We start from the raw sequence: 12,735 nt of genomic DNA, 5'->3' as shown, positions 1-12,735 counted from the left end.
ATTGCATATTTACTATCTTGTTTTGCAAATCTGTCCTTTTTGATCTGGATAAACAATGTTTTATTTGTAAGTGGAAGGTCAAGTCTTTATAACTGTCTTCTTAATCTTTCTGGGCAGAGAGTATTGCAGAATGCATGCTTAAAGTCTTTGAATATTTCTCTCTCAGATTAAACTAGTATTTGAATTTCCATGTTTCTGGTTCTGCCCTTTTTTTTTCTTCTTGTTCCTGCGTTTCACGTGACAAATATGTCAGTTTTTGACTACATGTCCTGTTTGCTATAAAAGAAAAAAGTCCCGACAAGCATGATTTAACCTGGCTGCTAATTTTAGGTACTCCACCACAGCTCTCATATTTGTCATTCCAGTCAACTTCTCACAAGGAATGATTATTATAACTTCGCGTCACCGAGGACATGAAGACATGAACTATGTGATGTTGTGCACAGAGAGATCTGATAACTTGAACCTTGCAACAGCAAAATTAGCTCATGACTTGTCGTGCAAATACATTGAGCTATTTGTTCCTGTAATAAAATTATAAAATGGACAAAACACCGGCCTGTATACCTGCATGTGCCAGTTTTATCTAATAATGCATCAATTTTTCTCTCAGTTTTATCTAATCATGCATACATTTTTCTCTCATCTTTGCAAAGAATAATTAATATAATCTTTTTTACATCTAAAATTATTTAGAAAAAATATATAAATTTTATTTAGTTGCATGCAATTAAAAGGAAAACCTAAATGTCCTAAAAGTTGCAGATAAGCACATATAATCTAGAGTCAAGTAATTTTAAAACAAAATGTTTTGTTTCAGGAGGGTTTACAATAGTTTACAATTAAAAATATGTTAAATGGCTGTCTAGGCAGTATTTTAAGGTTTGTAATGATAGTAGTTAATGTGGTGATAACAGTATAGAGTGTAATAAATAAACAGATAATTTAGTGGCACTTTTATCATTCGTTCTTGGTTTATAAAAAAAACAAGAACCTGAGATAAAGTGTAATCCATCTAGATCCTAACAGAAATGGGAAACAAACTGCATCCATGCTGTCAATAAGAAGTTAACGGAAAAAAATTGTGACATGCATACTTTGTACACTAACATTGTGATGGTGATAAATAAAATGTACATTGTACAGCCCTTTGTTTGGATGCATATGTTTTACAAAAAAGATATAGCCAAAAAGAGTAAATGTGCACAAGAGTAGATGGAAACACATTTGTCCAAAAAGTTGTGACGTAGAAAGTATTTACCACACATGACCGATCATCTGTTCCACTGCAGGAGGAAAACATCTATAGCATTAAGTTTTTGTTTCGTTTTGATGAAGTGAAATGTGATAAAATACAAACAAACATGTTTATCAAGACCTTGGGCAACAGTTCACATCACTGAGGGAAGTTTTTTCTTTAAACAGAGACTGGGTAAATCTTCAGGTGCAATGTTACCAAGTAGGCTGAGATAAAGATTGTGATCTGTACATTTCTGCAGGTTTGCACAAAATGCCATAATCACTTTGCGTTCACACACCAGTGTGACTCAGGTTTAAAGATTTTCTCCAGGGCTGGCTAGCTAAAAGGCCTTGAAAGATGACGCTGCACTTATTGGAGACCTCTCTACTAGTCATTTATAGTACACATTTGTGTGTTTGCTCACTTAGCGTGCCTGTTAGTCAGCGGCCTGCCTCTCCACTTCCATATGAAGCTGGCCTCACTGCGTTGCTCCTTTTTACAGCCCACAGTTTATAGCCATTTCTTACTGCACTTCCATTTATCACAGGCTAATTGGATGATGTGTACTCAGGCTCGTTTTTGTTTGCCTTGTAGATTAGCAGTAGTTTCAAATATGGCATTGTGCTTGTTTATTTCCCCCCCCCCCCCTCCTATTTAGTGCTTTTTTGTCGAGGATTGCTTTTCCCTCTCTGCTGTCACACAGGGTTGTTCCTCATGTTTCCAACATTGGGTGTGGGAGGTTATCTATGACTTGCTGGAAAAAGCTTATCTCAATGTTCTTGCTAGGGATGCATGGCAAACAGGGTCAGAGTTGACAGTTAACTCAGCTGGGAGTCAGTTTAAGGAGGCATTCCGACTAACTTTAAATGTCGACACTTTGAGTGGTGAAAAAGGTGTGCAGAAAACATTGGCACCGCTCTGACTTTGGGTTTGGTTATATTTTTGCTTATCTGTCACTCAAGTTCCCCTTTTAGAGTTACTCGATTGTATTTTGTCTAGTCTAGCTAAAGCTTTTTGACTCAAATAAAACAAGCAAAAACAAATTAGTTAGCATCATTCTTAGTAAAGATGCCACCCCCCCTCTTGGTTGAGCAATCCACTTTAGATATCCAGATAAGGTGATTGACCTTAGAAGGAAAGTGGGTTATCTTAAGGATAAATAAAGGAGGATCGCTATTCAGAAATCAGCTGCTTTTGTTGTTGAAGCATAATAAATGAAGACTTATTAAAATAAAGGTAATCTGTTGTGTGTCATATTTGGTTTGAACATTTTAAAAAATATGATACTTGTCACCGCAAATGCTTCCAAACAACCGTTTCATGAGCAGGAAGTTGTGCATAAGCTCTCTAAAATATCAAGTAGCAGTATTTACGTAATATTTTCAATTCCAATAAATTAATATTTTTATGCGTACTATTTGTAAAAAGATTATCTACCTTGGTTCAAAGGGCTAACAAACATTCCCACCAAGCAGGTAGCAATTGTGATAAATGAGATATTATTTAAGAGATTTTTAGTTCCCACAACAAATGCTTTTTTGGGCTACTGTATAAAACCTGGAGCTCAACGCTTTTGTTGACGTTTTGAATTTAAGAAATCTTCTTGGATGGGAAGTGAAACGTCTTTAAACTTGGGAACAAGGTCCTATGGATTTTTTTTTTTCTTTTTTTTTTTTTTGGAATTCCTACAACAAAGTTTTAAGATAAGATTTAAGACCTAAGATTTCTGAAGTTGGATTTAAAACACAGGCAATCTGGGTAAATATAAAGTAGTGAATGTTTACCTTATAATAAGGGAATCACAGGTGGATTTTATCTGCATGTAGACACTGGTGCTGAGCTTCGACAACTTCAGCTTTTAAAATAAGGAATAGAAACCAAGAGCACGGCTTTATGCAGTTATTTGCTTTATCGGTTGAGTTGTGACCACCTACACAGTCAGGTGAAGGATCTCATTGTTGGTTAAAGCAAGGGAAGCATAACGTTTTTGTTTTTTTATGGGTTTTGTTGTTTGCTGCCTACATTAATGGCATTGACTTCCTCTATCTCACGTTTGAAATGTTCCGCTCATTCACAGCTCGGCATACGACGAGAAGACAGAGCTGAAGGTGGCGGTGAAGAAGCTGTCCAGGCCTTTCCAGTCCATCATCCACGCAAAGAGAACGTACAGAGAGCTGCGGCTGCTCAAACACATGAAGCACGAGAATGTAAGTCTGCTGCGGTGTAGCCCCCATCGCTGCCAGGGATTCCTGTCTCGTCTGTAAATGTGGGTTTTAGGGACAAGATCACCACAGAAACCTCATGACTTTTTTTCTTTTCTTCTTTTACATCCAATAACCACAGATTTATATCTGCTGATCATGTGTGAGATCATGCAGAGCTGTTTTTTTGTGTTTGTTTTTCTGTTTTGGGAGGGGAAGGAGGAAAACTTGTTATGACACCTCAGGTTACAGGCTATTTATATAGCAAGTTTTTCTTGGTAAAAGCTGAAGGTAGCATTGATACGCTAAGCTTCTTCTTCTGTGCATGGTAGCACAATCATACAAGACCGAACCGGCCAATTGTAGCAGGTGTCACATCTAGCTAGGAGAGTTATTCCCCCTGCATGTAGCGCTGGGCTGCTTGATGCATCATGAGTCACCTAACAAGTACTATATGCACTCTCATCACCTTCTGTTACATGCCGTCTTCCCTGTCTCTCCTTTAGTATCAAAGCAACACTGTATTATTCAGAGCAGTGGCTTCAGCTGCCCCCCCGCAAACCACTGCTTTGGTTTTGGTCTGAAGACACATGACACACGTCTGGGAAAGTCTCACAGATCAACTGCTGTCCAGGTCTCAATGAAATTATGGGAACCAAAGGAGTTTAGAATAATATTTTAATTTCTAGACTGTTTTCTCAATTTCATTATCTAAATGTTTCCTTTGTTTTTACTTCCTCCCTCCTTTCTTGCTAGCCTAGCCTCCTTGGGTCTTTCCTTCCTGGGTCCTTATTGTGGTCTGCCCTTCTTGCCCTACCTTGATTCATTCTGCTTCTGTACTTTCTTATTTTGCACATTTCCTTTCCTGTGCCTTTAATATTTGTCATTCTTTCTTTTTCATCTTTTGCTTGTGTCTCCATTAGGGCTGAAATTTATGATTATTTTGCAAATCGATTAATCTGTCGGATTATTTTTTTCATTAAATAATTGATAAGCAAAAGGTTCCTTAAAGAAGTTTTTTTTTTTCTGAAGACACATGACACACGTCTGGGAAAGTCTCACAGATCAACTGCTGTCCAGGTCTCAATGAAATTATGGGAACCAAAGGAGTTTAGAATAATATTTTAATTTCTAGACTGTTTTCTCAATTTCATTATCTAAATGTTTCCTTTGTTTTTACTTCCTCCCTCCTTTCTTGCTAGCCTAGCCTCCTTGGGTCTTTCCTTCCTGGGTCCTTATTGTGGTCTGCCCTTCTTGCCCTACCTTGATTCATTCTGCTTCTGTACTTTCTTATTTTGCACATTTCCTTTCCTGTGCCTTTAATATTTGTCATTCTTTCTTTTTCATCTTTTGCTTGTGTCTCCATTAGGGCTGAAATTTATGATTATTTTGCAAATCGATTAATCTGTCGGATTATTTTTTTCATTAAATAATTGATAAGCAAAAGGTTCCTTAAAGAAGTTTTTTATTTTTTTTTTTATTTTACGAAATTAAATTTGGTGAAACTCAGATTTTCCACTTCAAGAGTTCCGCATAGAGCATTTTGACAAACATTTTTTTTTTTATCTTAAACGCAAGAATGTTTACAAAATTAATGTTCCAAGTGGGTCGCTTTGTCATCTAAAGACATATTTTTTAGTTTCTGTACTCCAGTTAATGATTAACCCATTACTAAATTAGTTTAGGATTTATTCAATAACTGATGAATTGTTACAGTATAGTCTCCATTCCTTTATCCTACCCTGCATCCTCCTTTGTATAATTTCTTCCCTTTCTTTGATGAGTTTTCCTGGCTCTTTATAAGCCCGAATCCATTATCTGTTTTCTTTAAATTTCCATTATACATTCAGAAAATGACTTTAAGGAGTGAGAATTTTGCCAATTTGAGTCTAGATAAGTATGAACATCCTCCTTTGTAGAAACTAGGGGTGTCGTGATCCAACGTTTTCATTTCCGATACCCATATTGCCGCTTTGAGAATTGGTTGATACCGATAATGGCCAGATACCATATTAGCATCAATCATACCAGCTTTTATTACTTATTTTATACCGTGAAATGTCGGAAAAGGCTTGATCAGGCAATATTACTCGAAACATAAACAAAAGTCATCAACAATAGTTATGAAAACGACTAACCCATGTAAAGTTAACCAATTAGTTACAGAAGATTTTAACAGAAGCGGAGACCTTCTATTAAAAAAATGTCAGGGGTGTCGGCATACAATTTCTGATTTTTTTTTTTGCTGATATAGAACCAGGACACCCTTAGTAGAAAACCAGATAGACGTATCAGGTAGACATATCTGTAGTTCATGAAAAGGTGAGACAGCCTGGAAATTTGTGTAGGTGTTAGGATGCTATAAGTAGAAACCCGTGCAATCAGAAACTGTATCGACTGGACTAAATATGTGTCTAATTTGAAATTAAATGCATTATTTTGAAATTGAGCTGAACTGAAATTAAAACCTGATATTGATAGTTAGAAAATAAATGAATTTGTTTTGATAATGTATTTTGTTGTCATGAAAATTACATTTGACTTAATTTCCGTTCAATTTAATTTCAGTAGAAAATTCAGTTTCCTTTTCTGAAAACGGGTCCTTTAAGAGTAATCAAACACAAAATAACAGATTGCATCATTAATTTTCTAAATTTTAAGCGGAAGCAGAGGAGGGTACTTGAGCTTCGTAGATGGAATCCATTAGGGCTGGGTAAAAAAATGGATTTAATCGATTTTGAATCGATTCCTTTACATTTTTGCAAAATCGCTGTCTAGGAAATGAGATTGATTCGCTTTATAGTGACGCATGTGACGTTCACATTCAAATGAGCAGGAAAGATGCTCTCAAGATAACTTCATGCCAGACAGCTGCAAATATAGCAAATAGGTTGTCTGAAGACATTAACAAATGGGGGCTGACCAGCAAACACCCTGTAGTTGTAACAGACAACGCTGCACATATGGTTTGTACAGTGGAGATAATGCTGCTCATGCATGTCTGCTGTGTCACGTCTGCTTGCTCGAGTGAGGCTTCACTTTTCACAAACAAGTTTGCACTTTTGAGACAGTTTTGTTCACATCTGAAGTTTAAACTGTCCGATTTACAAGTTTGCACTTTGTGTTTAATGTGACAGGAAAAAAATAAAATACTTTTGAAACAAAGTTGAACCGCTTTAATTTTTGTAAAAACAGATCGAATCAAAATTAATCGATTTAGGGCTGTATGAATCAAAATCGAATTGATTCAGGACTTTAGTGAAAATACCCAGCCCTAGAATCATCCTGCATATCAAATATATTATTTAGAAACCACAGAACAACACTGCACCTGCAGTACGTGCTTAGGTAAAAGCTACAGGCAGCTATTCCAGATTTGTTTGTTCTTTATGACTCTCCTCACACAGGACAATAGACATAGTTAATGGCATCTAACAAGTCTGATACTGCTTCAGCTAAAAAATGTAACTAAAAACAAGTTACACTGGTCTATCTGTGAATGGTGTTCAATTACTCTGTGGCTTAAGGACCTGGTTGCCTGACATAAAGAAACGTCATTCTCAAACAAACAGAGTAAAATGAAAGTTAGAATAGACAAATTCGTATTTTCAGTCTAAAAAAATACATTTTCAAACAAATTAAGTCATTTTCAGACCATGGAATTCAGCTTCAATTGAGTGAAATTCATTTGAAAACCAATTATTTAATTTCAAATTTAATAAACACAATTCAAATCCAGTTTGTGGTGGCTATGGTTTCCTGCCATGGGGATGTAATTACTGAAGAAATTTGCATAGCAAAGAGTCCACATTTGTGTGACAATTTTTTTTTTCTATAATCTTTTTGCTGCTGTAAACAACAGAATTTCCCCATTGTGGGACAATAACGGGATTTTCTATTCTATTCAAAATAAAATCCAAAGCAAACAGTTCAGCTTCAGCCCTTAAATGCAAAGCACAGTTTCAGTTGCACTAAACTCCACTGCAACATATGCAGGGTCGAAATATTAATAAATGACTAAAATTAGGTTTTTATCAACCCGGATATGAAACTTGTGATGAGTAAATATCAGAAACTGCATCAAAAAGGGCAGTTTTTTGTGGCTTTAGAGTATTTGTTAATGCAGCATTTTGCATTAAGGGGGGGGGGGGTGATTATGCTTTATGTGAACCTACCTCTTCTTACTAAAACCTCTTTTTAAAGCTGTGATTCATTGTGCTTTCAGCATGACTTTTTATCTAGATCCTGTTTTCTGCACACGCCCATATTTCACTACTTGAACAGCCACAGGGTGTTTGTTGAGCAGTTCAGAAATTGTTGTTGCACAAAGAAGCAGAGCTTGTAGCTACCTCCGTGCATTATCTGCAAAACAGGTTTTACATGAAGTGAGGATTATTTAGGATTAGTATAATCATTGCACCAAATGCATAGCAGCCACATTGTATAGAAACATGTGTCTGCTGGCATAATAAAAGTGTAGCGCTTATGTAAGAGAGGGTGCATGCTCTTTCTTCCTGTTTACAGGAAGCAAAGGCATAAAAAGGGTGAAGCTTTTTGATGCCTACTTAAGACTGAAACACACAGAAGAAGGGATTCTGTGTTTTACTGACGCTGTTGCCGGGAGACTCCCCGGGTTTTGATTTTTAGAAAGTAAAGGCAGACCAATCGGCTGTTTGTTGTGGCTGCAGCTCAGCCAATGAGCTCCGATTTTGAGTACTGAGTGGGTGGGCCACTCGAATGTTTTCACAGCACTATATCCATCTGAGTCTCTTCTCCTGGGGATGGGGGCAGGGTCGGCTCTCTTTGTCAGTATACATGCTTGCATATGTGTATGCATACACCCGTGCATGATGGTTTACAGAAGCAGGTCCTGCTGAAACAAATCAATTGGGATTTTTAAGTGGAGTTTTTTTGCACATTTTTTTTTTTCACCTTTGCTTTTATACCTCCTGCAGCAGCAGTATGACACTTTTATTCATGTTGGCTGATGTTTAACAAACCAGCCAACAAGATTGTGGGAGATTTAAAGAGCCTGTGCAAGTTCAGAAGTGCAACTTTCTTTATTCTATTCGGGCACAGAGACACCCTATGGGTGGGGTGTTGTTTTTTTTTTTTCACTTTTGTGCACTTCACCGCAAAGGAAGTAGAAAACTGTATTCTCAGTAATGCCCCCATTAGCATGATTAGGAGCTCAGAACAGGAAAAACTATCATGACCTACATCTGATATAAATGGGTCAATATAGTTTTGTTGGTTAAGCTTAGTCTAAGGAAATGTTTAGGTCAGTTTGAGATTTATGACAAGGTTTAAATAGTTTGGACATTTTCATTAGTCTTTATTTTTATTTAGTTCTGATTTCATATTCAATTTTTATTTATTTATGAGCATTAATAATAAAATAAGAACTAAGCAAACAAGCTTATAAATACTGATTTTCAGTTTAGTTATCAGTTTCAGCTATAGTTTTAATCTTGTTTGTAATGTACATACTGGAGGCAAGACAGGGTTGGAAAAGAAGAAGATAGATAAGACAGGATAGAAAAGAAGAAAAATAATAATGATAGAAATAAAATCCCACATAAGGACTGTATGAATGTACTTAAGGACTGTACTGTACTGAATGTACTTGCCACCTGCTTGTGTGGCGCGGTACAGGAGACAAAACAAAACGAAAGAGCAACTGGAGACTAGACTCATCTTAATACATTATGATAAAGACAATTAATTTTAGTTCTAAGTTTAGTAAACTCATACTAAATCAGTTTTCATTTGTCTTCAAGTTCTAGTTTTTATTTTCTTGCAAATGTTTTTTAATTTGAGTTTTCCTCCTGTTGTTAATACAGTTAACGTGTAAGCCCATGTAATTCATGCAGAGCACATAGATAATCTTTTGCCTTTTACCCAGATATTGAAAACTATGGGAAAGGAAATTATTATGTAAAAATGTGAATTTCTACAACACACGCCATGTTATTTTGTGTGAAAAGACCAAAATGTTTGACTTTTTTTGTTTTTCCTTTTACATGAATTTATGTTTAGATGATCTGCCCGTATCTTTCACTGCAGACAAATAAAATACTATAAAGAGTACAAAGAGTTTTTGTCAGCAAAGCAATTGGCCAATATTCCAGCAAACTTGTGTAAAAATGTTTCAAAAGGGGACCCGAAAAGAGTTCGGTCAATTCGTGCTTAACAATACTGAAAGGTAGATTTATCTCACTGAGGATAGAACAGAATCCCTTAAAACATGAACATAAAAGAAACAAAAGCATCTTAAACCTATAGAACTAAACATTAATACTGAGCATGGACTTTTGAAATTACTTAATAAATTATATAAAAATGTCTAAGAACAATAGTTAATAAAAGAATACTACTAAGAGCTAAAAAATAAATACTGTAAATGCTGTTCCTGCAGTATTTGGTCTGTTTCTGCTGGAGGCCTGAGATAAGGCTGAAAGAGTGGGAACTTCCCATGACACTGGTCAGTCAGCAACAATCGGTGTTCCTCCTGGAAAACTATGAGAAAAGTGGGAAAGTTAAAACCGGTTTAAGATAGACACATAAAACAGTTTCTTTCTGGGGAACTGAGACACAGTCCGTAGACATAGACAAAGTGGACGACCGTGTCCCTTCCTGTTTACACACCAGCATCCTTTTGGAAAACTGTGTTATTGGCTGGACTTGTTGTATGGTTTCCACCTTTTATTTGAAACTTATTGAAATGAGTAAATGTAGTTTTTCGTTCTAGATCATTTTGTATAGATATTTTAAACAGTTCTGATCTGTGTTGTTCTTCAACCTGCTAATAGCCCTTTAGGGGAGTGGCGGCCTAGTGGTTAGGGCATTGGGCTTTGAATCCTGAGGTTGTGAGTTTGATCCCCCACTCCCACAGACTGCCACTCTGGGTCCCTGAGCAAGACCCTTAACCCCACACTGCTCCCCGGGCGCCTCACAATGGCAGCCCACTGCTCCCCAAGGGGATGGGTTAAATGCAGAGAGTTCATTTCATTGCTCTGTACTTGTGACAGTGTAATGACAATAAAATTGAATTATTATTATTATTATTATTATCGCACCAAAAAAAAAAAGGTCAAAAGCCAGCTTCTGTCTTGTTTGGTTGTTTTTAAAATGCATTGAGAGTATGACTTGTTCATTTTACTGGTAATGTATCTGTAAGGTTCTAGTACTCAAAATACTTTAAGAAACAATTTAAGAAAAAACAGTAGAAATAATATAAATGTCAAACTTTTCCAAACTGGGTGATAATCTGAAGCTTTCCCCGGATTAAAAACTCGCATATGTACTAATGTGGGCTGACTGTACATAGATGTATTGTTTAATGAAAGTTGTAAATGATTACTTACCTCCTCACTTATTATTCCCTGCAGGTGATCGGCCTCTTAGATGTTTTCACTCCAGCAACGAGCTTAGAAGAGTTCAATGATGTGTAAGTTTGTTTTTGTTTGTTTTTTCACCCCCCCCCCCCCTCTATCCGTCTGCTGCCTTTGTCCCCACTTGGACTCTTTGGTTGTTGTTGTTGTTTTTCTGTTTCTCTTCCTGCTCTCAATCCTCACTACTGTTGATCGAGTTCAAACCCAAAAATCACTGCCACCTTTCAGCAGCTGAAGGAAATGCTGCAAAAGATGCTTAAGTTAGCGTGAGCCCAGAGTGGGGGGGCATAAGTATCAAGGTGGATAGAGGGTTGAACACACGTGCGCTGTGCACATCACAGCCAGTCTCCATGGTAACAGCCATCTGGCCGTCTGTGTGCTTGTAGTGTGTGTGTGTTCTGAATCCTCAGTGAGCGTCCTTGAATTGTATGCGTACTGTTGTGTCATCAGCTTGTGGCACATTTGTGGAAATGTGAGGAGAACCTGAATGAACTATTTAGGTTGTGCTGCACCTTTGGTTTTAGGCGAGCGTTTGAGAAGGCAGTGAAAATGGTGTGGCAGAAAATAAGATGGATGCAAATCACTGAGTGATTTCTGGGTATGAATAAGAGGTAAAGGCTCAGGATTTAAGATTTAGACTGAGCATTACTGTGCAGCGTCAGAATTTAATGAAGCAAAAACTGTAAAAAAGTAAAAATCACAAAAGTAGTGCCCCCTTTTTATTTCAAGATGTTAAAGGAGTACTAAGTCAAACATTTTGCCTTAATATATCCTCTTCCAAGTCCTTGTGACGGTAACCTAAGTGTTTATGAGGCATAGGTCATCTCCCGCTACTGTCTGTGGCCAGAAACCATAGCCATCAATAGTCACACGGCCCTCACTGTGCTGCCCACAGGTGAGCATAGAACACTTTTGGATTCTAGAGGTTTGTGACATGTTGGAGCCAGCATCAAAATCCACAGAAACCTTTTTCTAAAATGAAAAGGAAGAGAAAATGTGAAATGCACTGAGACAGCTCATAAACAAGAAGGAACTTTGGCAAGGGGATCGCTTTGTGGCGAGACCACAAACAAAAACAAGGATGCAAAACTGATGCAGATGTTGACTTTTAAGTGAAGATTCTCCGTCATTCAGGTCATGCTCAAGCTTCAAAAGATCACTTTAGATAACTGGACGTAAATTTTTCGAGAAGTTTCAGCTCTCATCCAAGAGACGTCTTCAGTTCCAACTAGTGGTGGGGAGCACTGAGATTATAACATACTGTTGGTGTTACTACTGTGACTTTAGAATGATAGTTTTAGTTTGCTGCTGAAAAATATGGAGAGGTTAAATAACCTTGTGAGAGCAATTAAAAAATGCATACACTTAAGTGACTGAGAGTGACAGTCTGCTGTAGCTGTGGGGTGTAGTCCTCTAGGGGGAGCACTACTCCAAAATCACTAAGCACAGGGCTCGATGTTAACCATTGCCCGATTGCCCGGGGCAAGTAGTTTTTATTGTCAGGAGAGTACAAATTATTCCTAGCACAAAACAGTTTAAAGCAAAGTTTAGTTTGAAAAGAATGTGCAGGAAGGATTGAAAAGCATGTTTACACAGTAATGCAGGCTTGAGTTCATTATCTGATGCATGCATATAAACGCCAGGAACCTGTAAACTTACTGAATTACAAAATAAACATTTAAAAAACAAACATGTTTCATATATTAATTTATATTAGGAACTATATTTATCAAACATTATACTCGGCAAGTAAAAATTGTTTCTGGGCAAATGAAATGTGAAAGCCACTTGCCCGAAAGGTAAAAATCCTTAATGTCAACCCCTGAAGTGCAGCTTTAAATTTTGGGTTATTTCACTTTTTTCTAAATTTATCTGCCTTTAACTCAGTCTGGTTGAACTC

At 37.0% G+C, this 12,735-nt stretch overlaps 1 protein-coding gene across 2 annotated transcripts in view; it reads left to right on the top strand.

Annotated features, from left to right (window-relative positions):
• Positions 1 to 12,735, top strand: part of mapk14b (mitogen-activated protein kinase 14b) — a 30,277-nt gene that overhangs the window by 4,314 nt on the left and 13,228 nt on the right. For both annotated transcript variants that reach the window (XM_038298022.1, XM_038298023.1), the window contains exons 2-3: positions 3,318 to 3,447; positions 10,833 to 10,891. In XM_038298022.1, coding sequence (XP_038153950.1) covers positions 3,318 to 3,447; positions 10,833 to 10,891 — 189 coding nt within the window. The remainder of the gene's footprint in view (positions 1 to 3,317; positions 3,448 to 10,832; positions 10,892 to 12,735) is intronic.

This window comes from Cyprinodon tularosa, unplaced genomic scaffold (genome assembly GCF_016077235.1).
Source record: "Cyprinodon tularosa strain WSP-4 unplaced genomic scaffold, ASM1607723v1 ctg40, whole genome shotgun sequence".
NCBI classification, from domain to species: domain Eukaryota; kingdom Metazoa; phylum Chordata; class Actinopteri; order Cyprinodontiformes; family Cyprinodontidae; genus Cyprinodon; species Cyprinodon tularosa.
The sequence above is the reverse complement of the archived record's forward strand: the minus strand, read 5'-3'. Positions and strand labels throughout refer to the sequence as shown.